Below are 23,704 nucleotides of genomic sequence, written 5' to 3' on the forward strand. Positions count from 1 at the left end.
AGGTCCTCACTAGACATCACTGGCAACAACGTTGCCTATGGGCACAAACCCACCGTCGCTGGACCAGACAGGACTAGCAAAAAGTGCTCTTCACTGACAAGTCGCAGTTTTGTATTACGGAGCTGGAGCAGGATCGATTTGGAGGTGGAGGGTCCGTTATGGTCTGGGGCGGTGTGTCACAGCATCATCGGACTGAGCTTGTCGTTGCAGGCAATCTCAACGCTATGCGTTACAGGGAAGACATCCTCCTCCCTCATGTGGTACCCTTCCTGCAGGCTCATCTTGACATGACCCTCCAGCATGACAATGCCACCAGCCATACTGCTCGTTCTGTGCGTGATTTCCTGCAAGACAGAAATGTCAGTGTTCTACCATGGCCAGTGAAGAGCCCGGATCTCAATCCCATTGAGCACATCTGGGACCTGTTGGATCGGAGGGTGAAGTCTAGGGCCATTCCCCTCAGAAATGTCTGGGAACCTGCAGGTGCCTTGGTGGAAGAGTGGGGTAACATCTCATAGCAAGAACTGGCAAATCTGGTGCAGTCCATGAGGAGGAGATGCACTGCAGTACTTAATGCAGCTGGTGGCCACACCAGATACTGACTGTTACTTTTGATTTTGACCCCCCCTTTGTTCAGGGACACATTATTCCATTTCTGTTAGTCACATGTCTGTGGAAATTGTTCACTTTATGTCTCAGTTGTTGAATCTTATGCTCATACAAATATTTACACATGTTAAATAAACGCAGTTGACAGTGAGAGGTCATTTCTTTATTTTATGAGTACTGTACTGCAGGTTAATACAACTCGTACTGTACTGCCGGTTACTACAACTCGTACTGCCCTGCCTGTTACTACAACTCGTACTGCCCTGCCTGTTACTACAACTCGTACTGCCCTGCCTGTTACTACAACTAGTACGTACTGCCTGTTACTACAACTCGTACTGCCTGTTACTACAACTCGTACTGCCTGTTACTACAACTCGTACTGTACTGCCTGTTACTACAACTCGTACTGTACTGCCTGTTACTACAACTCGTACTGTACTGCCTGTTACTACAACTCGTACTGTACTGCCTGTTACTACAACTCGTACTGCCTGTTAGTATAACTAGTACTGCCTGTTACTTCAACTAGTACTGCCTGTTACTATAACTAGTACTGCCTGTTACTATAACTAGTACTGCCTGTTACTACAACTCGTACTGTACTGCCTGTTACTAAAACTAGTACTGTACTGCTTGTTACTACAACTAGTACTGTACTGCTTGTTACTACAACTAGTACTATACTGCCTGTTACTACAACTCGTACTGTACTCCCTGTTAATATAACTAGTACTGCCTGTTACTACAACTCGTACTGTACTGCCTGTTACTACAACTAGTACTGTTCTGCCTGTTACTACAACTAGTACTGTTCTGCCTGTTACTACAACTAGTACTGTACTGCCTGTTACTACAACTGATACAACTAGGGTTATTGAGTCTGTTAGGAGGATCATGTAACTTTTTTTTCTTCCTCAGTGAATTTCTGGTATGATATGGAGTGACATCAAATACAGCTACTTCCAGCTGGTGGAGTCCCTGTCTGGAGCTGTGGGGCCGCTTTGACATCACATTCAATTAATCTGATAATATACCAGCAAATGTCTGTATGGCTGTGTCTCAAATGGCATCCTATTCCCTTTGATAGGTAACATCCCAAATGGCACCCTATGTAAATAAAGTGCTCAGTCTGAAAAACAAAGGTGAGTGTAATAAATATGTTTTATTCCCTGGCAGAGAGAGAGAAGTTCAGAGAGGGAATACAGTAAAAACACTGAGGTTGGTGCAAAACAGAAAACAGCTCACAAAATGCCTGAAAGGTGATCATTCCTAAAAGAGGAAATGCTGGTCCATCATCTGCAGTTTAAGACAAGTAATCATCATAACATACAAAAGGTGAGATTAGAACTAGGGTCAGCTACAGGGGTACCAGTCAGTGAAAAAAAGCGGGATCGACTCTTTAAAAAGCCTAGGGTACGTTCAACCATGCAATCCTACTAAGGAACGAGCCAGTCAGTCAACCTCCATACCTCACCACCCTTCATGCATATATACTCATGCATACAAGCAGCAGAAAGTTATAAGTTATCTGTACTACTGTCCATTGAAATACAATCCTATGTCTTAATGAAACCTCCAGTCTGCTAGATAACGTTACCGTTCTGAATATTGTCAATCAGATGGGGAAATACTGAATAACTAATAAACAGTAGAATAATTCATTCTCATTCTATACCATTACCCATGTCCTGTCAGGGCTCGACTGCAATTTAAAATCTTTGCGGTCTGTCCATGCACATCCATCTAGTCATTTGTACATACAATGATTAACTCAAGAGTAGAAAGGATAAAGTTACAGGCGTGGCACTTTGAAAGGATAGAACATTGGGTACCTGATCAGACTGTAAAAGTTTCCTAACAAGTAACAATAACTGAGAAAACACCCAGTACTGTATACACAGGTGATTAAAAGATTGTTTGAGAGCACTAGTGTATTATAGCATGTAAAATACAGCACAGAATATCATTATCGTGACCAGAGATGAGTGGTGGGAGGTGAGCGATTGGGCTGTCTATCATAGCAGCTGGGCAGTGATTTAGGTCCAACACCAGGGGGCAATGTTGTGCTTGTCTGCGGCCACAATTACCATAGCAGCAGCAGAACATAAGAATTAGTCTGAGCCCTTGACTCAGATACATTACACCATTATATACACACACAGAGACCCTGAAGGTTCAGTTTAGTATCCTAAGCTATTACAAATACATTAATTTGACCTATGATCATTCTGATAGGAAAGAAAGTGCTTTATATTGTTACTGTGGTGGAAATGTACCAGAGACGAGGATAAAAACGTGAAGCCAATTAATGTTGAGGAATTGGTGCGGCAGAGCTCTGAAGAGCTATGAATGAAATATGTTCTTACCCTCAGGTAACCCAACACTAAGATGTCTCTTTTCATTGTCACCAGAGAACATTTCTCCTCGATGTCATTTGATGCCCTGGGGCGGCAGGGTAGGCTAGTGGTTAGAGCGTTGGGCTAGTAAAGGTTGCAAGTTCGAATCCCCGAGCTGATAAGGTACACATCTGTCGTTCTGCCCCGAACAAGGCAGTTAACCCACTGTTCCTAGGCCGTCATTGAAAATAAGAATTTGTTCTTAACTGACTTGCCAAGTTAAATAAAAGTTAAATAAAAATTCCCATAGCAGTAGATACATTTCAGTAGTTGCCTTTTGATTACAATTCAATATTATTTTGGTTTTGCCGAACACATTTAGAACCATGAAAAAAGCTGGTTTTGAATTAAGGCACCCATTTCCTTGAAACATTTCACACGTTTTATAAAATGATCCAGTAGAGTTGAAGAACGAGGACACTCAGTTGATACTGTCTATCTTCAAGGTCTTCTGTTTTTTGCAATGTTGGTCCCCCACTGATGACCTCGCTCTGGCACAAAACATACTGACACCAGTCAGCAGTATCAAAACAAACTACAACAAGAGGCTGAAAACCCCCCTGTGTAACATGGACCTTTTACAACATAATAAATACAACCACACAACACACACAGACAGGGCCTCTCAAATCACCCACTAAAACATGCTCATGTCTGATAATCTGGCTTCTAAGACTTAGAAGGGTCTTGTGTTCCACTTGTAGTTTTGAGGAGGCTATGGCCTGGTCCATTGTGTTGGTGGGTAAGAGCCCTGGTCGGGACAGGGACACCAACACAGAAAGTTGAAATTGTAGCGATCATAATTGTATTGTTTTAGATCACTGGGGTCAGGAAAGGTATTGAACAACAACACCCTTCGATTCTCCAAAATGTTCTGCAACTTCTACCCAAAATGATGGCCCGCATCAAAATGTAGCAACTATTCATATTTCCTTAATCTAGGGGAGATCTACAGTATGTAACAAAGGGCATAACCGCTAATTACTTATGTATTCACCTCAGGCTAACTTCCTTCAAAACAAAGTAGCAGGGCACAATATTTGGCAACAGGGGTAAATAAAACAAATGTTTGTGAGAGTGCAGTTGTCTGGTAGGTACTGTAGATGACAGAGGGAGGAAGGTTGGTGAATGACAGTCTATAGTGCAGCTTAGCCACACTGGTAATGAATGCTGAGGTATCGATCATCCTGAGGGGTCTCCCTACACTATCAGTATCTGTGCTGTTGGCATGTTAGTGTTAGACGTTGGCCTATTACAGTGGGCCTTTGTGCTGACTGCAAGCCACACAATCCCACCAAGTCCTACAGAGATCTGACAGGGAGAGAGGGGACCACCCAACTAGAGTCCAGCAGAGCGAGAGAGCGATAGAAGTGCTTTAACAAAGAACTTGTAAAAAATATGTCCCTCAGGAATATTTTAATTTATTCATCTTCAAAAAGTTTATTTAAAAAACGAGTACTGTAGTAAGTCCACTGATCAATCAGGTCTGCATTTGCCAGAGGGTTTGTTGGTTCAGTCTTAAAGGGAGGGGTAAAATAAGATGCCTCTCCCTTGAGATGTCTCTAGGAGACCTGATTGTTGTCCAGCCTCTTCTCCACAGCTTTTAGGAGGAGCTCAGAGTACTGCTCCAGCAGAGCCAGAGTCCTCTCCTCCCCTGAGCCTGATCCCCCTGTCCCTGGTCCTACAGGCCGGCAGGCCAGCATACACAGGGAGCCTCCTGCTGCAGGTTCTCCAGAGGGGGATGGTGAGCTCTGGGGCAGGGAGCTCAGCTCGGCCCTCACAACCTCAAAGGCCTCAGACAGGACCCGGGCCATCTCATGCTGCTCCTGCCTGGAGGCTACTGGCACACTGTTCACCTGCAAGACACAGACATTACCACAAAAATGAAGTGTATGGAACTGTTCTAAGATGTTGTTGTACATTGATTGCTGTATATCAACAGCACATTTCATCTTTGCATCTCCCAGACAGAGATAGTGGTCTATAAAATAGTAGCCTTTCAGTGAGTGACTCACCATCCTGTAGAACCAGGAGGCCTTCCTAAACGAGTTCTGTAGCTCGCTGGCCAACACCCTGCACGACTCCATACTGAGAGAATTGTCTATTTAAGAGGAGAGAGAGTTGTGGTACATGGTAAGGCTCACGCTGCTTAAAACAGCATAGCACAAGCAACTACAAGACAATAGGTTATTTCGTTGGGCAATTTGCCAACGAGGAAACATGTTATCAACAATATGTAATCATAGAATTTGGTATGTTTGATCTTTTACACAAGAAGGGATGAAACACAGCAGGACAAGGACCAATGTTAATGAAAAGGGGGAAGTGAAAAAGCGAGAGATGAGACCGGGAGATTAAGAGAGTGGTAGAGCAAGAGAGAGAGAAAGAATGAGAGCATGCCTCACCAATCGAGAGAAACCGGTTAAGTGACGGAGGACATGGACAGGGTGAAGGTGAAGAGTACATGGGGGTGGAGACAGCAGGCCACAGTGCACCAGTAGTAAAGAAGTGCTTGGTGCTGGTCAGGGGCAGGCCCAGACGCAGAGATGACAGGGTGAAGGAGGGAGAACGCTGGAGCAAACCTGTGCGGTCCTGGCCGGGCCCTCGTTGTGACAGCAGGTAGACCGGATTGCCCTGAAGAGACAGCTCCGTCACGGGGCTCTCCTCCTGGGTCAGGCCCTGGCATTCCTCTGCCTTTGGCTGTTCCAGTCTGTTGTCTACAACAGGGGCCTCAGGACGCAGCTCCGCGGTGAGACCAAGCTGCTCCGCCTCAGGGCTCTGCACTAGGCTAGTCTCCACAGGAGCAGCAGGGGAGGGGGACAGTGCAATGACTAGCTGGACGTTGTTGGAGAGCGGTGGTGGTTGATTCTGGCCCTGCTGGGGCAACAAGCTAACTGGTGATCTGGGGGAGAGGTTGTCCTCTTTGACAGTCTTGGAGGAAGTGGTGGTGGTCTTGGAGGTACCGTTGGGTGTGAAGACTGCCAGGGAGGGCTTGTCTGGGAGGGACTTGGAGATGTCCAGGTTGAGCTGGGGCCGGGTGCTGCACGTCAGCTTGGCCTGCAGACTCTTGGTGGTTGGGTTAGAGTTAGAGCTAGCTATGAGTGTGGGGAAAACAGCAGCTTGGGGCATGGCTAAACCCATCCCTGAGAGGGAGGAAGACGCCGAGGAGACCATGGCCACTGGGATAGATGTTTTAGTACTCGGACTCTGGGTGGAGCAGCTCTGACTCTTGGTCATTGGAGGGTTGGAGTTGGAGGTGTTGGAACTACTTCCAGACCCAGACTCCTCCTCAGTCACGTTTAGGTTGTCTCCCATGGACACGGAGCGGGACATCTTGGCCATGGAACTGGTGGTGGGGCTCATGTAGGAGCAGCGGGACTTTAGGCTCCTGGGCATAGTGGCTGTGCTGTGGCTGGTACTGGTGTTGTCCTGAGGCTGGGGGGAGGTGGGGCTGCAGAAGGGGGGCATGCTGGGCAGTGTGCTGCGGGGGGTGGTGGGGAGTGTCACTGGACCCTCGCTGGCCTGGGAGTGATGGAACTGGGAGTGCTGGGTCAGGGGGGCCACCTCCTTGGAGGGCCGAGACAGGGTTAGAGGCATGTCTACTGGTAACAAGAGAGAGACAGAGAATAAAGGTAAATGATTAGGCTATGCAGGCCAGGGCGACAACATCTGTGTTTCTTATCAGAAATTGTTTTAGTCGTGGGAATATTTGGGAACAGATTTCCTAAATTAAACGAATTTGTAGCTGAATTCCTGGTGATTTCAGTATTATTTGGTCCGCAAGCCGCCTGCTGCCGACCAATGTTTTACACAGGTCCCTAGTGTCTGGGCTGGAGCGTGAAGTCACTAGCTCTGCTGGTCGGCTACTACATAGCAACCTAGATGGCCGTTTTGGGCAAAAATGTGTATTTATTATGAAGTTCGACCCCCACAGTGAATTCTTTTAAAGTTTGCTACAAATGGAGATCTTTAATTAAACAGTGATCCATTCTGACATTTTTGTCTGACAGGACCACGTGCTGACACAGATCCAATCACGGACCGGGCAGGCTACGAGGAGGCTTACGCTCTCATGCCATAGACATTAAGGTTGATGCTCAGGCAGGATGAATACGACTACATCGACCATGATCCTTTGCTGAGCAACATAAAGCAATATGGAGCGCTACAAATGTAAAAAACCTCCGGCTTCATGAGCCATCGGGAGTTTCCCATAGGAATATGTGGCTGACGTCAGCACCATCACTATCTACACCATACATAGAATATAAGATGAGGACCTTTTTAAATCATAACATTGTCCCGCAATACATTATCATAACATTGTCCATTAATACATTATCATAACATCATTACACAAGACATTATCACAATCCCTTAGTGTCTCACCCTCAGTGTGCAGGTTCTGGACTGACTGGGACTTCCTCATGCCTGTAGTTGTGAGGTGAGAGGCTGCAGCCTTGGCCACAGGGCTGACCATCCTACGCGAGTCCACTGCAGGGTTAAACAGCTTCTTCCTCAGAGGAGAGGCCCGCAGATTAAAACACTTCTCCGTTGTGTCCACTACTTCTAGTCTCCCGGTGGGGCCCTTTTGAGAGTCTTCTGAGAGCTTCCTTTGGCTGTGGCCATAGTCCTGAGACTGGCTATAGCCTTGGCTCTGGGTCTGGTCTCTGTCCTGGTTGTGGCTCTGGCCCTGGTTGTGCTCCATGAGAGGCCTCACCTGAGAGACCAGGGGCTTCACCACACCGCTGCCTACCTTCCCCTCACCAATGCTCTTAGATAGGAATGGAAAGGAGGTCCTGCTAGAAAGGAAAAACAATGAGTCATTCAGCTGGGACTGTTTGTCAAAATATTCAGTTGATTTAAAATGATATCTACCTTCCAGTAGCGCATTGGGACAGGAACTTGGAGGAGATGCTGATACTGTCAGGGGTGGCAACTCTCGTCGGACTCACTGACAATCAGAGAGGATTAATACAATTGATACATCTGGAAAATAGTTTTACTATTACCATGTGTGTCTTTGTTATGTGTAAACTACTATGTATCATGTACTGCTGGCAGCACAATCAATTTCCCTGTGTGGACAATAGTCTCTGGGTGCATCCCAATAATATTTATTTTCTCCTGAAGTGTGCACGTGTTCACTACTTTATTTACAAAAGCATTGGATTGGTGGAGGCATGGGATAGTGGGAGTTTCCACCAACATGTCTTATACCAGTCAAGGACAAGGTAACTGGGATGTAGACTGTTCTTACCTGGGTTGTTAAGCTCAGCCAGGTTGCCAAAGTGCTGTTTGAGGAAGGCCTCCTGGTCCGGGGTCTGGGGTACTACCGTCATCCCCTTGGCATCTCCCCTCCCTACGCCCCCCTCCTCTTCCACCTCCAGTTCCTCCATGTCCAATTCAGAGGAATTCCCATCCATACTGAGAGGCTCCATGGGCTCAGAGTCTGACACACAGACAATTTGATTAACTAGTGGAGGTACATTGCATAAAAACGTCCACAGGGAAACTGTGTGTGAGCCCTGTGTGTGTGTGTGTGTGTGTGTGTGTGTGCTTGTGTGGGGCTCACCCTCTCCAGGAGGCTGCTGCTGACTGTCTGGGCTGGACAGTCTGCTGCTGGAGTAGTCCACAGAGAAGGCACTGTCTGAGCTGTGTTTGTCATGGTGGCCCTGGCTCCACTGGTTGTGGTTCTGGTACCCCTTCACAGTCCTGCTGGCCCCAGGCCCAGGCAGCAGCTCCTTCACCAGGTACTCACTACAGAGAGAGAAACACACATAGTAGAGTGTACGTTTATTAAAGTGCTAGGATGCATCCCAAATGCCACCATATTCCCTATACAGTGCACTACTTATGACCTGGGTCCATAGGGAATAGGGTACCAAGTGTTACTACACAATATAACAGCAATTGATAAGACATTACATAGTGAAAACAACATTCCAGACCCTAAGTATCTGGATATATGGATTACATGATACAGTGTGTACAGCACTTTCAGAAAGTATTCACACCCCTTGACTTTTTCCACATGTTGTTGTTTTACAGCCTGAATTTAAAACGGATTAAATTGAGATTGTTGGTCACTGGCTCACACACAATACCCTATAATGTCAAAGTGGAATTATGTTTTCTAAATGTTTACAAATGAATTAAAAATGAAAATCTGAAATGTCTTGAGTCAATATGTATTCAACCCCTTTGTTATGGCAAACCTAAATAACAAGTCACATAATAAGATACATGGACTCACTCTGAGCACAATAATAGTGTTAAACATGATTTTTGAATGACTACATCAACTCTGTACCACACACATACAATTATCTGAAAGGTTCCTCAGTCGAGCAGTGAATTTCAAACACAGATTCAACCACAAAAACCAGGGAGGTTTTCCAATGCCTCGCTAAGAAGGGCACTTCTTAGTAGATGGGTAACAATTAAATAAACAGACATTGAATATCGCTTTGAGCATGGTGACGTTATTAATTACACTTTGGATGGTGTATCAATACACCCAGTCACTACAAAGATACAGGCGTCCTTCCTAACTCAGTTGCTGGAGAGGAAGGAAACCGCTCAGGGGTTTCACAATGAGGCCAATGGTGACTTTAAAACAGTTACAGAGTTTAATGGCTGTGATAGGAGAAAACTGAGGATGGATCAATAACATTATAGTTACTGCACAATACTAACCTGAATGACAGAGTGAAAAGAAGGAAGACTGTACACAATACAAATATTCCAAAACATACATCCTGCTTGCAACAAGGCACTAAAGTAATACTGCAAAAAGATTTGCAAAGAAATTAACTTTTTGTAATTAATACAAAGTGTTATGTTTGGGGCAAATTCAATTCAACACATTACTGAGTACCAATCTCCACATTTTCAGGCATTGTGATGGCTGCATCATGTTATGAGTATGCTTGTAATCGATAAGGACTGGGGAGTTTTTTAGAGAAAAAAATAAACAGATTGGACTAAGCACAGGTAAAATCCTAGAGGAAAACCTGGTTCAGTCTGCTTTCCACTAGACACTGGGAGATGAATTCACCTCCCAGCAGGACAATAAACTAAAACACAAGGCCAAATCTACATTGGAGTTGTTTACCAAGAAGACAGTGAATGTTCCTGAGTGGCCGAGTTACAGTTTTGACTTAAATCTACTTGAAAATCTATGGCTTGAAAATGGTTGTCTAGCAATGATCAACAACCAATTTGACAGAACTTGAAGAATGTTGAAAATAATAAAAATGGGCAAATGTTGCACAATCCTGGTGTGGAAAACTCTTAGAGACTTACCCATAAAGACTGACAGCTCTTAGAGACTTACCCATAAAGACTGACAGCTCTTAGAGACTTACCCATAAAGACTGACAGCTCTTAGAGACTTACCCATAAAGACTGACAGCTCTTAGAGACTTACCCATAAAGACTGACAGCTCTTAGAGACTTACCCATAAAGACTGACAGCTCTTAGAGACTTACCCATAAAGACTGACAGCTCTTAGAGACTCACCTAGAAAGACAGCCGGAATCACTGTCAAAGGTGCTTCTACAAAGTATTGACTGAGTGGCGTGAATACTTATATAAATTAGATATTTGTTTAGTTTTAAAGAAATTAGCAAAAATGGCTAAAACAATGTTTTCACTTTGTCATTATGGGGTATTGTGTGTAGATAGATGGGTGAGACAAGAAGTCCATTTAACCAATTTTGAATTCAGGTTGTAACAACAAAATGTGGAATAAGTCAAGAGGTATGAATACTTTCTGAAGGCACTGCATTTAGTATATGATATGTAGGGGCCAGGACTCTTTCCATGTCAGAGAAAACTACAGGCCACAACTATATTGTATGTGTACTATGATAAGGCAGTGATATACATCAATGGCGTAATGGAGAGATTGTAGAGATCCAGGAGCAAAAAGGTAGAAGCTGTGTGTTTACCTGACGGCTCATTGATTGATTCATTTGATTGATTTACCTGCCGGCTAAGCTGACCCTGTCCTCAAAGCCGTCGGGGTACAGCACTGGGCCCGTCTCTGTGTTAGGTGTCTGTGGAGAGAGCATGATGTATTTGGGCCGCTGCTGGGACCTCTGCTCAGACTCCCCCTGCAAGAAACACAACACTATGAATCATAAAATATCACCTGAAATAACTGAATTGGACCTCACAATCCTCAATACACAAAATACGGATGAGAGTACCATGGTTTATTCAACCTATTTTGTGCCCCATGGTTGAACATTTAGAAGTAGTAAACCCATAGGTAACATAGATGGAGTAATACATTGTCCATCTACTGTATCAAGCAGGGCCAAAGTAAGGTGGCTGTTCTCTGTTAAATTAACTCACCCATGCAGTGAGGGGTTGCAGGCTGATGGTGCTGCCCAGCTCGTCCTCTCTGAATGGGTCTCTGAAGGAGTCAGAAACAGGCTGGGTTTGGGTCTTAGTGGGGGAGGAGGGGGGCATGGCGAAGGAGTCCAGCTGTCTGAGGTCCAACATGGACTTGACCATCAGATCCATGCTGTCCATGCGTCTGGACCAGCGGCGCCGTGGACGGGGACCCCTGTCCTCAGAGTGGTGACTGCCCTGGGAAGACCGCCTGCCAAAAGAGTTCTCCTACAGGACACACACACACACACACACACACACACACACACACACACACACACATATGAGTTGTGAGCCTACAGTTTATAATGGGAATATTCACAGACTGAGTCTGAATGAAATTTCTACTTTACAAGTGACAAAAAGAAGAGCGAAAATACATGGGAGACAAGGCTGGGGGCAGAGACGACTGAGGAAAGGCTGGGGGCAGAGACGACTGAGGAAAGGCTGGGGGCAGAGGCGACTGAGGAAAGGCTGGGGGCAGAGGCGACTGAGGAAAGGCTGGGGGCAGAGGCGACTGAGGAAAGGCTGGGGGCAGAGGCGACTGAGGAAAGGCTGGGGGCAGAGACGACTGAGGAAAGGCTGGGGGCAGAGACGACTGAGGAAAGGCTGGGGGCAGAGACGACTGAGGAAAGGCTTGGGGCAGAGACGACTGAGGAAAGGCTGGGGGCAGAGACGACTGAGGAAAGGCTGGGGGCAGAGACGACTGAGGAAAGGCTGGGGGCAGAGACGACTGAGGAAAGGCTGGGGGCAGAGACGACTGAGGAAAGGCTGGGGCAGAGACGACTGAGGAAAGGCTGGGGGCAGAGACGACTGAGGAAAGGCTGCTTCACAAAGACTGCTGCTACTAACCCTTTTCAGTTCGTGAGAGTTGTGCTTTTCATCTGAGGTGTCTGAAAAACAAACACAAAACCAATTGATATCACAATGTGTCCTGTCAACTTTGTGAAGAACCACATTCTTAATACTGCAGCTATATTGTTTGCTTGTGTACATACAGTACCAGTCAAAAGTTCTGACACACCTACTCATTCAAGGGTTTTTATTTATTTTTTACAATGTTCTACATTGTAGAATAATAGTGAAGACATCAAAACTATGAAATTACACATATGGAATCATGTAGTAACCAAAAAAGTGTTAAACAAATCTAAATACATTTTAGATTTGAGATTCTTCAAAGTAGCCACCCTTTGTCTTGATGACAGCTTTGCACACTCTTGGCATTCTCTCAACCAGTTTCGCCTGGAATGCTTTTCCAACAGTCTTGAAGGAGTTCCCACATATGCTGAGCACTTGTTGGCTGCTTTTCCTTCACTCTGCGGTCCAACTCATCCCAAACCATCTCAATTGGGTTGAGGTCGGGTGATTGTGGAGGCAAGGTTATCTGACGCAGCACTCCATCACTCTCCTTCTTGGTCAAATAGCCCTTACACAGCCTGGAGGTGTGTTGGGTCATTGTCTTGTTGAAAAACAAATGATAGTCCCACTAAGCGCAAACCAGATGGGATGGTGTATCGCTGCAGAATGTTGTGGTAGCCATGCTGGTTAAGTGTGCCTTGAATTCTAAGGAAATCACTGACAGAGTCACCAGCAAAGCACCCCCACACCATCACACCTCCTCCTCCATGCTTCACGGTGGGAACCACACATGCGGAGATCATCCGTTCACCTACTCTGCGTCTCACAACGACATGGTGGTTGGAACCAAAAATCTCAAATTTGGACTCATCAGACCAAAGGACAGATCTCCACCAGTCTAATGTCCATTGCTCGTGTTTCTTGGCCCAAGCAATGATCTTCTTTGTATTGGTGTCCATTAGTAGTGGTTTCTTTGCAGTAAATCACCGGATTGACTGACCTTCATGTCTTAAAGTAATGATGGACTGTCGTTTCTCTTTGCTTATTTGAGCTGTTCTTGCCATAATATGGACTTGGTCTTTTACCAAATAGGGCTATCTTCTGTATTCCACCCCTACCTTGTCATAACACAACTGATTGGATCAAACGCATTAAGAAGGAAAGAAATCCCACAAATTAACTTATTTTGACTGGTACTGTATGTTAGTGAGATACCAACCTGTGTCTTCTCCTGCACTGCAGCCTGACACCATGTAAGGAGAGACCCTCTCTTCCTCATCCTCCTCTTCTATCCCCTCCTCCTCCACCTCTTTGTCACTGTCGGAGGACATGGTGACAATGGGAGGGGTGCTATGTACCTCTCTCCTGGTGCTGCGCAGGACAGACAGAGAATAGAACACACACTATTAGGTGACAATAGTCAAATGGAACATGTTGTATGTGTCCTAAATGGCACCGTATTCCCTATATAGTGCACTACTTTTGACCAGAGCCCTATGGCTCCTGGTCAAAAGTAGTGCACTATAAAGGGGAATAGGGTGCCATTTGGGAAGCACAGAATGCATTTCCAGTTGACATTGAATAACTCTCATAATAACTAACAACGGTCATAGCAACAAGCCTGTAGACAAACAAGGGGGCGGCAGGTATCCTAGTGGTTAAGAGCGTTTGGCCAGTAATCAAAATGGTTGCTGGTTCGAATCCCAGAGCAGACAATAAATCAATCAATCCATCAATCAATCGTATTTATGAAGCCCTTCTTACATCAGCAGATGTCACAAAGTGCTGTACAGAAACCCAGCCTAAAACCCCAAACAGCAAGCAATGCAGGTGTAGAAGCACAGTGGCTAGGAAAAACTCCCTAGAAAGGTGGAAAATCTGAAGCAGACAAGGTGGAAAATCTGTCTATGTGCCCATGGGCAAGGCACTTAACACTAGTTCCTCTTGTCTGCTAAATGACTAAAATGTAAACAATTCAGGGTTAACATTTGTCTTTCACTCCATCAATGAAATGCATTATGCCAATTGGCATTCAGAATATGTGTGTCTCCACTAAGTTATGTAAACGTTATGTTTGCTTTCTACGGGTATTAGCTAGCACAAAACATGTTATCCCATTAACTACATAGTCCAAGGAGGCCCTTTGCCCCACGAGGAGCTAACAGGAACAAGATAACAAACAACAGGAATAAGTCATATGAGGCAAGGTACTTGTCCCACTTTAGTGTGTTTAAATACTGCAGCTACCTGAGATTGCAAGGTTTGTGAGGTGGGGTCTTCTGAACTGGCTTGCCGTTTTGCTTGAGGTCCGAGAGACGCTGTCTCATACTGATGGTCAGCTCCGGGGCCAGACGCCACACAAAGATACAGCTATCACCAGACACAGTTATCATGTGCTTGCAGTCATTGGTAAACTTCATTCCAGTCACAACCTCTGTGAAAAAGAAAAAAGACAAACAAATGAAAATGAGGAAAATATCTGGGCACTCAATTATGGACATTTTTACAAAGAGATGATCTAAGGAATTCACAGTATGAGAGGTCATTAAAAGCACAGATGGACATGATGATGAAGAGCAGTTCCAGATGGTTTCTCCTTTCTGAATACACTGCTGGCTGCAGATTGTCAGTCACACATTTTGCTGTATTTCTTCTAACTAAATGGGGTATTTTTTGTTGTTGTTTTACCAGAGTGTCCAAACATGGTGGCCACACACTCCCCAGAGTAGAAGTCAAAGATGCTGATGTTCTTGTCTGAACAGCTGGTGGCCACATACAGCCCTGAGGGGTCTGTCTGAACCTGAGGAGCGAAAAAGACAACAACTGTGGGCCCATTTTTATAAACCAGCAACGGTGTTGTCAAATTAGTCTTCACAGCAACACTACATGACATGAAAACATGCAAGCCTAACCCACCTTGATGACAGTCCCATCCTCTCCTTGGGAGCCCTTGTACAGTTTCTTCTGTTTGCCGTTACTGATGTTGAAGATTCTGTTGTTAGGGGAAGGAAGTGTCAGACTAAGAACTAGCCTAACAACCTACAGGCACAGAGGTTCTATTCAGATCTCAACATGAACACACACCAGCAGCTCAATACTCCAGGAGTAAATCACAAAGACAGTTCTGCTTTCTAAACACCCGTGCCTTTATCAGGTGATCAATCCTCTGGTTTATCAAATGTCAGCACATCTATACACGAAGATGATGGAGGGCAATAAGTCAATGACCTCAAGTCAGACGCGTCTGTCTGTTTACGTCCTCCCTCAGCAGTTAAGTTATAGACTGAAAAACATTCAGATCAAGGGACTGAGTCATATGACCTTGATAGTTCAAGGAAACATTGGACTGTGTTTACATTTACATTTTAGTCATTTAGCAGACGCTCTTATCCAGAGCGACTTACAGTAATGAATGCATACATTTAATTATTTTTTATTTTTTGTACTGGCCCCCCGTGGGAATCGAACCCACAACCCTGGCGTTGCACACACCATGCTGGCATTGCAAACACCATGCTCTACCAACTGAGCCACAGGGAAGATGCCTGTTCTGTTCATGACTCAACCAACTCTGTGCCATGGTGTGCTAACAGCACAGTAGTGGGTTATATTACAAAGCAGGATTAATGAATTAGCCAGCTAACTGAAATAACTTTACATTTTTTTTAAACATAGGTTTGAAATGGGCATGGTCTAATTGAGTTAACAATCAAAAACACATATCAAAGTTAAGCTTTCTTAATGAACCAGAAAATCAATAGTTATTCCTGGTCGTTTATCAAAGTTAGCTGGCCAACTCATTGATCCTACTTTGTAGCATACCCTCTCTGCTCAGCTGGTATGCATGTCTCTCCCCATCTGACCACATGGGGTCACGCTAACAGCCTAACTGGTGCATTTTCACTGAGTGCCAGAAGGAGAGACCAGCAGCCACCAGCTAGCTGGCAGGCAACCACCCAACAAGGCCCAGTCAGGGCCCTGTCAACCTTGTGGGGAGTTGGCAAAGTGTGAGGGCAGCCAGTCAACCATTGAGTCACACTCTTAAGCACCGCCACTTAGTTGTATAAGGAACAAATCAGAGCCTGTTAAACAAGAGCTAAGCCCTCTAACTCTACCAGAAATAAATACATAAAAAGGCCTGGGGGACATTTATCATTCAGATGCAGTTAAAACAGCCTAGTTTCCATAGTAATGTTTAATCACTGTGCTGAAACAGCAGAGGAGCATGAGGTGTGTTTACAGTTGACTTTAAGCATCTCGAGCGGAGGGAAAGGCCTATTTGGAGTCGTACTACGCTGCCACACTCATCTTATTTACACCAACTGTTCGGTTTCCAAACTGTGGAAACCACAGGGTGGGGAGGGGGGCACGCCCCATTTATATATATACACTACACTTTTGTGGTTACTACATGATTCCATATGTGTTATTTCATTGTTTTGTGTGTCTTCACTATTATTCTACAATGTAGAAAATTATCGAAAATAAAGAAAAACCCTGGAATGGGTAGGTGTGTACAACCTTTTGACAGATACTGTATATATTTTTATTTGTTAAGGAACTCAGTCCGGCTTTAAACTTACTTTTGAAAGTTCTAATAGTAAATGCACAAGCTGCAATATCCAAATTGGGTAGTGCATCATCAGTTCCTCTTGTCAGTCATTGAATACCTTAGAGAGCTGTTTATAACTTGTAAGAACTGTCCAGATCAACTAGCCCATGTCAGCTAATGTTTTCTATTTAGTTTTTTTAGCCCATAGAATTTTGTCAATCAAATATCACATGAATACACAGACATGGCAAAATGTATAGAATTTCAAGAACAGTTGCTTTAAAACGGCAGCATTTTCTTTGCACCCTATGACAAAATGTGTAGAATTGCAGGAAATAAGCTTCAACCCTGCAAAATTCTCTCCACCAACAAGAGGGGTGTGAACAGTTTGTCATGAACAGTGCTTGTGCCCAGAGAAATAGACGTGACACATGCGCAGAAGGGGTGCGGGATGTTCCCCAATGCTGGAAGGGGGCCCCCCCGAGTGATAAAGTTTGGGAATCCCTGGATTAATAAAGCAGTACGTAATAAAGCATAACTTGTGGGTAGTTGATAACATAACTTGGTTGTTTGAAATTTCTCCGTTATGGTAGAATTTTCAACCATAACAATTTCATCTCAGATTCATATTGTAACACCCATGGGGTATTTAGGATATAAAAGGGACTGGCCATTCAAACAAGTAGGCACACGACCTGCTGGAGTGGTGAAACAGAGAGGCACATTTTTTACAAGTCTGCATTTGAAATATCAGCATTGTAAGCCAACACTATGCCATATTTTCTTTCAAAGCGTGTGTTATTGTCGTTGATGCAGGGTGGAGAACGTGAGTGAGAGATGTAAACACTTGAGCAGGCAGGCAGGCAGACGGAGGCTCAGGTCAGGACAGGCTACAGACAGGCTTCACCAGCCAGGGGCTGGGCCCCTGATCTCATCCTTCCTGTGTTTACAACACTCGAGTTAGGACTAATCCACCTGCTAGGGAGGGATGACTGCAAAGTCTGACAGATTACGGAGAGGTCAAACACAAATACACTCACGTGCTTGCGAACGCACGTACTCGCATGCACATACCAGTGGAGGCTGCTGAGGGGAGGACGGCTCATAATAATGTCTGGAATGGAGCGAATAGAATGTTATCAAACGCATCAAAGACGTGGTTTCTATGTGGTTGATACCACTTCATTGACTCCATTCCAGCCATTATTATGAGCTGTACTCCCCTCAGCAGCCTCCACTGGCACGTACTCACACTCGCGTACTGTACGCATACACACAGACAGACTAACACTGTGATCACACACACATTGACGCACATATACATACACAGAGAACAATAATTAGGACAAACAAGGACAAGTAGACCAGGCCCCCACCTGATGCTGCGGTCCTGACAACCAATAACAGCATACTTCCTGGTGGGGTCAATATCCATGTCATACAGCGTTGTCTTGCGTACGATGTGGTGGGTGCGGGTAAACACGGTTCCTTCATCTGACTGTAAACGACAGGGTAAAACAACCAGAGGTTAAAACAGGTCACCACTCACAACACTACTGTAAACGCTCCAGTGAGAAATGAGAGCTGTCCTATTTAAGCTGTTTTGGCAGACATATTGTTACAACGAGTCATAGTATGCGTCCCTATGGGCCCTGGTCAATAGTGGTACATATAGGGAAGAGGTTTCCATTTGGGACACAGCCATATTCTAATAAACCACAAAATGTATCCCTGTAGGGCTTTTTGTTGCTTTTCTAGCAGTGTGCAGTGACTTCTAAAGCAGTCCATGGATTAAATGGTAGAGAATGACTTTCCATCTACTTGTTAATTAGATTGTAACATTTACATACAGAGGGTTAGAATTGCACACCGATCTCAATGTGGATGAATTAGAATTTTCTCCATTTGTTACTTCATACACTGGTTAGGTTAAGTTCCAAGAGTCAACCTGAAAATAGTCTGACTACTTCAGGATTACGCTATCACCTCAAAAGACTCGAAAGACTACTCCAATTCTGAAGTTAATTTAATTCCGTTCACTAAAATGGCTTTGGTCACATGATATCACCAGTCTCACTTTGTGTCTTCTTCCTCTATGTAGACCATTACATCATTATCTGCTTCTTGACACCCAAAACTGCCAGTGCAGCTAAGAACAATATGTAGTAAGGAGGACCTGCCGGGGACTTGGGGCACACAACAGCCAGGGTGACACAGAAAGCCTTAGAGGAAAAGTGTCGTTGTTTAATTAAATTAAACAGGGGTTGGCTGAGCCACAGTTAAGAATGTGGGTCCATGGCCACAATATGTAGAGAGATCATGATGAAATATTGCCAAGCCTTACCAAAAAAGCATTAGTCCCCCGAAACTAGTTAAACCTCCAGCAGCAGCTGTTCTAGAGCAGCGCCATTGTGTGCGTGTTTACCTTCTGCGCTGTGCGGAAGTAGATGCTCTTGTCAGCGCCACAGCTGATCATCCTGACCTTGCCTTCATCGGCTAAAAGAGAAGGAGCACTGTTACCATGGCAATAATAACCATGTTTACTTTAAACTGCGAGCTAGTGCCACAACTGACACTTCCTTGACACCTTTGGAAGCCAAAGGTCTAACTTCCATAGCTAATATAACTGTTAAAGGAGTGAGACTTGAGAGTTTGAGGTAAAGGGGGGTGGTTGGCAGGATGTTGTAAAGGGTCAAAGGTCATCTGCAAATCTCACCAGCAAATCGTACAGCGGTGATGGAAGAGGAGTGTTCATCCAGCGTCTGCAGCAGGCTGTACTCCCGCTCTGCATCCAGCACGTGGATCAGCCGGTCTCGACTCGCTGTGGCTAGCAGCTTCAGCCCTGTCACACACAACACACACACTTATTTTATTCATTACCAGACACTCTTAACCAGAGCGACTTATAGTCAGTGCATTCAAATGGGTCAAAACAGCCACATATCACAGTCATTACAAGAAAAAAACCTTCACACCACATATAGGCCTACATTACACTCCAGGATACTTCAGGACACTAACAACTTACCAGCAGCCAACCCCTGTTCTCCATTTCGGTGGTGGTAAATCCTTTTCATTAGGAGGTCCTTTTTGTTTTTAACAGCCATAAAGCATCTTATATTAGTCTAATAACCAATGAGCTGACGGACACATCACATGGATATCGAAACCAATCAAAAATGGATATGAAGCACTTCCCCAGAACGGACTTGATTGGATTTCCAACCGGATCATTTCAGTAAATGAAAAGCACTATCCCCTCCTTGCTGAGATTGAATGTGGATCCGTTAGCTTTGTCACTTTGTTAACCTTGATCCCAGATAGATACAATAGCAGGAGGAAATGTGATATGGTAAACCTGGAGGATGAATTGCATAGCAATACCAGGTTCCCCCTCTTATCCATTAGGATTTAAAAGGCTAAACTGATCCTATATCAGCACTCGTCGACTCTGAGATGCTTTGTGAATACAGGCCCAGCATGGCAATGGCTATCTGACTATTATCACCCTTTGAGGTGTTACTATCAAATCAAATTGTATTTGTCACATGTTCCGAATACAACAGGTGTAGTAGACCTTACCGTGAAATGATTACATATAAGCCCTTAACCAACAATGCAAGTTTAAGAAATATAAGAGTTAAGAAAATATTCACTAAATAAACAAACGTTTTTAAAAAGTAACACAAAATAGCAATAATGAGGCTATATACAGGGGGTACCGGTACCGAGTCTATGTGCGGGGGCACCGTATAGTGCAGGGGCACCGGTTAGTGCAGGGGCACCGGTTAGTGCAGGGGCACCGGTTAGTGCAGGCAGCCAGAGGCAGTGTACTGGGTTTATTCTTAGCCCTCTCTATCTGTTCCTCTGTGTGGTGCCAACTGGATACCTAGAGGAATGATCCACTAAGAACATCGAAATATTATTAATCCTCCTACTAACATGGGAGCCACTGGATGCATCCCATATGAGACCCTATTACCTATATATAGTGTACTTCTTTTGACCAGGGCCTTTTGGGACGCACCCACTGTGACAGATGTGCTGCTACTGGGGCTAGATGATGGAGGTCTGGAGGAGAGCCAAGCAGGTCTGGGACCAATGCCAGTGTACTACCCCAGCCCCCAACACACACAACACACCCTCACGCCTGCCCAAGCCATGCAGGCATAATATGCTCTGCCTTGCTTTTCTCTGAATTGGACGGCACTTCACCAGGTCTGATAACCCTCTTAATAGCCCCACTGAACACACAGACACTCTTTGTAACAACACATTCAAATGAGATTAAACATGGGTGTGTGTTGATATTGTTGACTATAGCAGTAGTTACAAAGATAACTTCAATCATTTTTACATTCCATTTCACAAATCTCTTATCGGACGTTTTGGTTTTAATGTGTGAACCAGGAAAGTTAATTCTATAAAGCTGCTCATTTAAACTTTGACTAAGAAGAATTGACATACAGTACATTTGGACCCAACCCAGTCTCTTTATAACGTGCTGGAGCTCTGAAGTGGTTTGTTTCACAAGTCACCGGGAGGTTGGTGAAGCATCTGGCAACCAGCTGATAGAAGAGGGGAAATCTGCCTTAGCCGTATCAGGCTCGTCATGGCTTGCAAGCTAACAATAAATATCTGTATTCAGTATGAGTTAGCTAACTACATAGAAGGTGAATATGTTATTATGTTAACAATTTGCCTAGTTAAATAAAGGTTAAATAAAAGATTTTAAAATAATTCTGGCAACAATTGAATGTACCCGTCTCAGGCTTGGAGTATTCCAGACACAAGATCTCTGAGTCGTGGGCCTGAACGTTCAGAATCTCCCCCATGCTCTCCAGATCGTGGATCCTGCAACAGCAAACAGAACAAAATAGTACTTGATTAGTCCTGTTATGCTCCCATAACACCATTTTTTGTTGTTGCGAGGAGCACACTGTTACAGCTCATTCTCTCCACACACAGAGACACCGCTGGGCCGCAGTAGAATGCAGAGCAGACCGCCATCATTCAGTTTTGCGTGACAAAGTTCATTAACAAAAAGCAGCCTTGGTGTTAACTGGGTCAGCATCTATCCATCCAGTGATGTGGACAGAGAGTCAGCTAGGCTGCTGCCTGAATGGACACCAGTCTACTCCAACCCCAATTTAACGAACACACATAGCTCTGATCACACACACGCACGCGATCACACACACACACGCACACCCTCCCAGGAGTCTAGTTAGGGAATTTCATTAGGACATAGAGGTGCTGAGTCCTGAGGGGTAGTGATGGAAAACAAGGCTCTCTCTGGGACGGCATAGCAGGGGTACTGTACCTCAGGGTTTACCCTGTTGAAGGTCTACTGACCCAAACATTAATTAGTTTAAAGGGATCCAATCAATTGTTTGTGGAGTAATCAAGAACACCAGTGTGCTAGAGTTTCTCATTCTACAATAGTTTCTTCCATAGACTGAACTACAGGTGTGCGAACAAACCGCTCTTTTTCTCCAACAGTACCTCAAGGTGCCGGTCCGGTCGCCCGATGCCAGGTGCTGCCCGTCTGGGCTGACACACACGGTCCTGATGCCCGTCCTGGTCTCGGAGGTCTGGGGGTCGGCCTTCTCTCCATTCCCCGAGTTGAGGCACTCTGTGTCCAGCAGACCGGCTGTGTTGTTGTCCATGTAGATGATCTTCTGGAGGTCCTGGACGGACGGACGGGGGGGGGGTTAGTTATTAGCTGAGAATTTGGGGGTGTGTGCAACAGCATCAGTTTCCCCCACTTAAAGCAACACCAAAGATTTTGTATAACTAAAACAAGATTGACCACAGCTTGTCGTTTCCAAAGGAAACACATGAGTCATAGTGGGCAGGACAAGGAGGAGGTGGGCAGAGCCAAGCACACACTAGCGATATCCTATTGGTGTATTCTAGTGTACATCTGCATATTTCTGTTAGGGAACACCTACTCTGTGAAGTGCGCATGTGCAATAACTCAATTCACCTTTGCACTCCTTCTAAACAACGGCATTTTGAAAAACTTTTGCAAGTCTACAAAACTTAGTCCGTTCTGTTCAGAACAGATTCTAGTTTTGGGAACAGAAAATTGTATTGAGATCAAATGTTTAAATGATGAGAAGATTTGCAGAATGTTGGCCAAAATCCATCTCGTTCCATCTTCTCCCACTGCCGGCCAGGGGGCTTCCTCTCACTACCGTATTTGGTAGTGAGTGGAAACGCCAACAGGATGCTTCACATTTATACATCCAGTGAAATATCTCTGTCATTGTTCTATCTGTGGCATAACTCAGGATTCAAAGGTTCTTGAGTAGAACTACTTTGCATCAAAACTCAATCAGCAGTCATTCATATTGAGATCAGGGTTTAGATAAAGGGTGTGTGAGAGTGAGACAGACGTACGTTGCTGATGACGTTGCGGCTGAGAGTTGTGTTGTGTCCATCAGTGTTCCAGAGCCGGACAGTATTGTCTGAAGAACAGCTGAGGAAGGAGCCTGGAGGCAGACAGGGCTGCCTGCCATCACTTACCCTGTCTGGGTACACCTGTACAGGTACAGAGGACATGAAACATCAGTAGACCTATCGTCTAGGAGACGGGTACACCTGTACAGGTACAGAGGACATGAAACATCAGTAGACCTATCGTCTAGGAGACGGGTACACCTGTACAGGTAGAGGACATGAAACATCAGTAGACCTATCGTCTAGGAGACGGGTACACCTGTACAGGTACAGAGGACATGAAACATCAGTAGACCTATCGTCTAGGAGACGGGTACACCTGTACAGGTACAGAGGACATGAAACATCAGTAGACCTATCGTCTAGGAGACGGGTACACCTGTACAGGTAGAGGACATGAAACATCAGTAGACC

The 23,704-nt window shown here is 44.9% G+C and overlaps 1 protein-coding gene across 7 annotated transcripts in view; it reads right to left on the minus strand.

The window, feature by feature from the left end:
- Positions 1 to 1,754: 1,754 nt before the first annotated feature.
- The window catches only part of LOC106611246 (mitogen-activated protein kinase-binding protein 1), a 56,367-nt gene continuing 34,417 nt past the window's right edge, over positions 1,755 to 23,704 (minus strand). For 3 of the 7 annotated variants that reach the window (XM_045723606.1, XM_045723603.1, XM_045723608.1), the window contains 20 exons: positions 23,231 to 23,371; positions 22,331 to 22,515; positions 21,588 to 21,679; positions 19,542 to 19,667; positions 19,251 to 19,321; positions 18,202 to 18,323; positions 15,190 to 15,265; positions 14,962 to 15,073; positions 14,521 to 14,707; positions 13,493 to 13,644; positions 12,265 to 12,305; positions 11,374 to 11,640; positions 11,002 to 11,129; positions 8,584 to 8,768; positions 8,269 to 8,460; positions 7,887 to 7,962; positions 7,398 to 7,810; positions 5,414 to 6,610; positions 5,024 to 5,109; positions 1,755 to 4,864 (listed from right to left, as the gene is read on the minus strand). In XM_045723606.1, coding sequence (XP_045579562.1) covers positions 4,571 to 4,864; positions 5,024 to 5,109; positions 5,414 to 6,610; positions 7,398 to 7,810; positions 7,887 to 7,962; positions 8,269 to 8,460; positions 8,584 to 8,768; positions 11,002 to 11,129; positions 11,374 to 11,640; positions 12,265 to 12,305; positions 13,493 to 13,644; positions 14,521 to 14,707; positions 14,962 to 15,073; positions 15,190 to 15,265; positions 18,202 to 18,323; positions 19,251 to 19,321; positions 19,542 to 19,667; positions 21,588 to 21,679; positions 22,331 to 22,515; positions 23,231 to 23,371 — 4,143 coding nt within the window. In that variant the 3' untranslated portion in view covers positions 1,755 to 4,570. The remainder of the gene's footprint in view (positions 4,865 to 5,023; positions 5,110 to 5,413; positions 6,611 to 7,397; positions 7,811 to 7,886; positions 7,963 to 8,268; positions 8,461 to 8,583; positions 8,769 to 11,001; positions 11,130 to 11,373; positions 11,641 to 12,264; positions 12,306 to 13,492; positions 13,645 to 14,520; positions 14,708 to 14,961; positions 15,074 to 15,189; positions 15,266 to 18,201; positions 18,324 to 19,250; positions 19,322 to 19,541; positions 19,668 to 21,587; positions 21,680 to 22,330; positions 22,516 to 23,230; positions 23,372 to 23,704) is intronic. The other 4 variants (XM_045723605.1, XM_045723604.1, XM_014211247.2 and 1 more) reach the window with 4 other exon arrangements.

This window comes from Salmo salar, chromosome ssa09 (assembly GCF_905237065.1).
Source record: "Salmo salar chromosome ssa09, Ssal_v3.1, whole genome shotgun sequence".
NCBI classification, from domain to species: domain Eukaryota; kingdom Metazoa; phylum Chordata; class Actinopteri; order Salmoniformes; family Salmonidae; genus Salmo; species Salmo salar.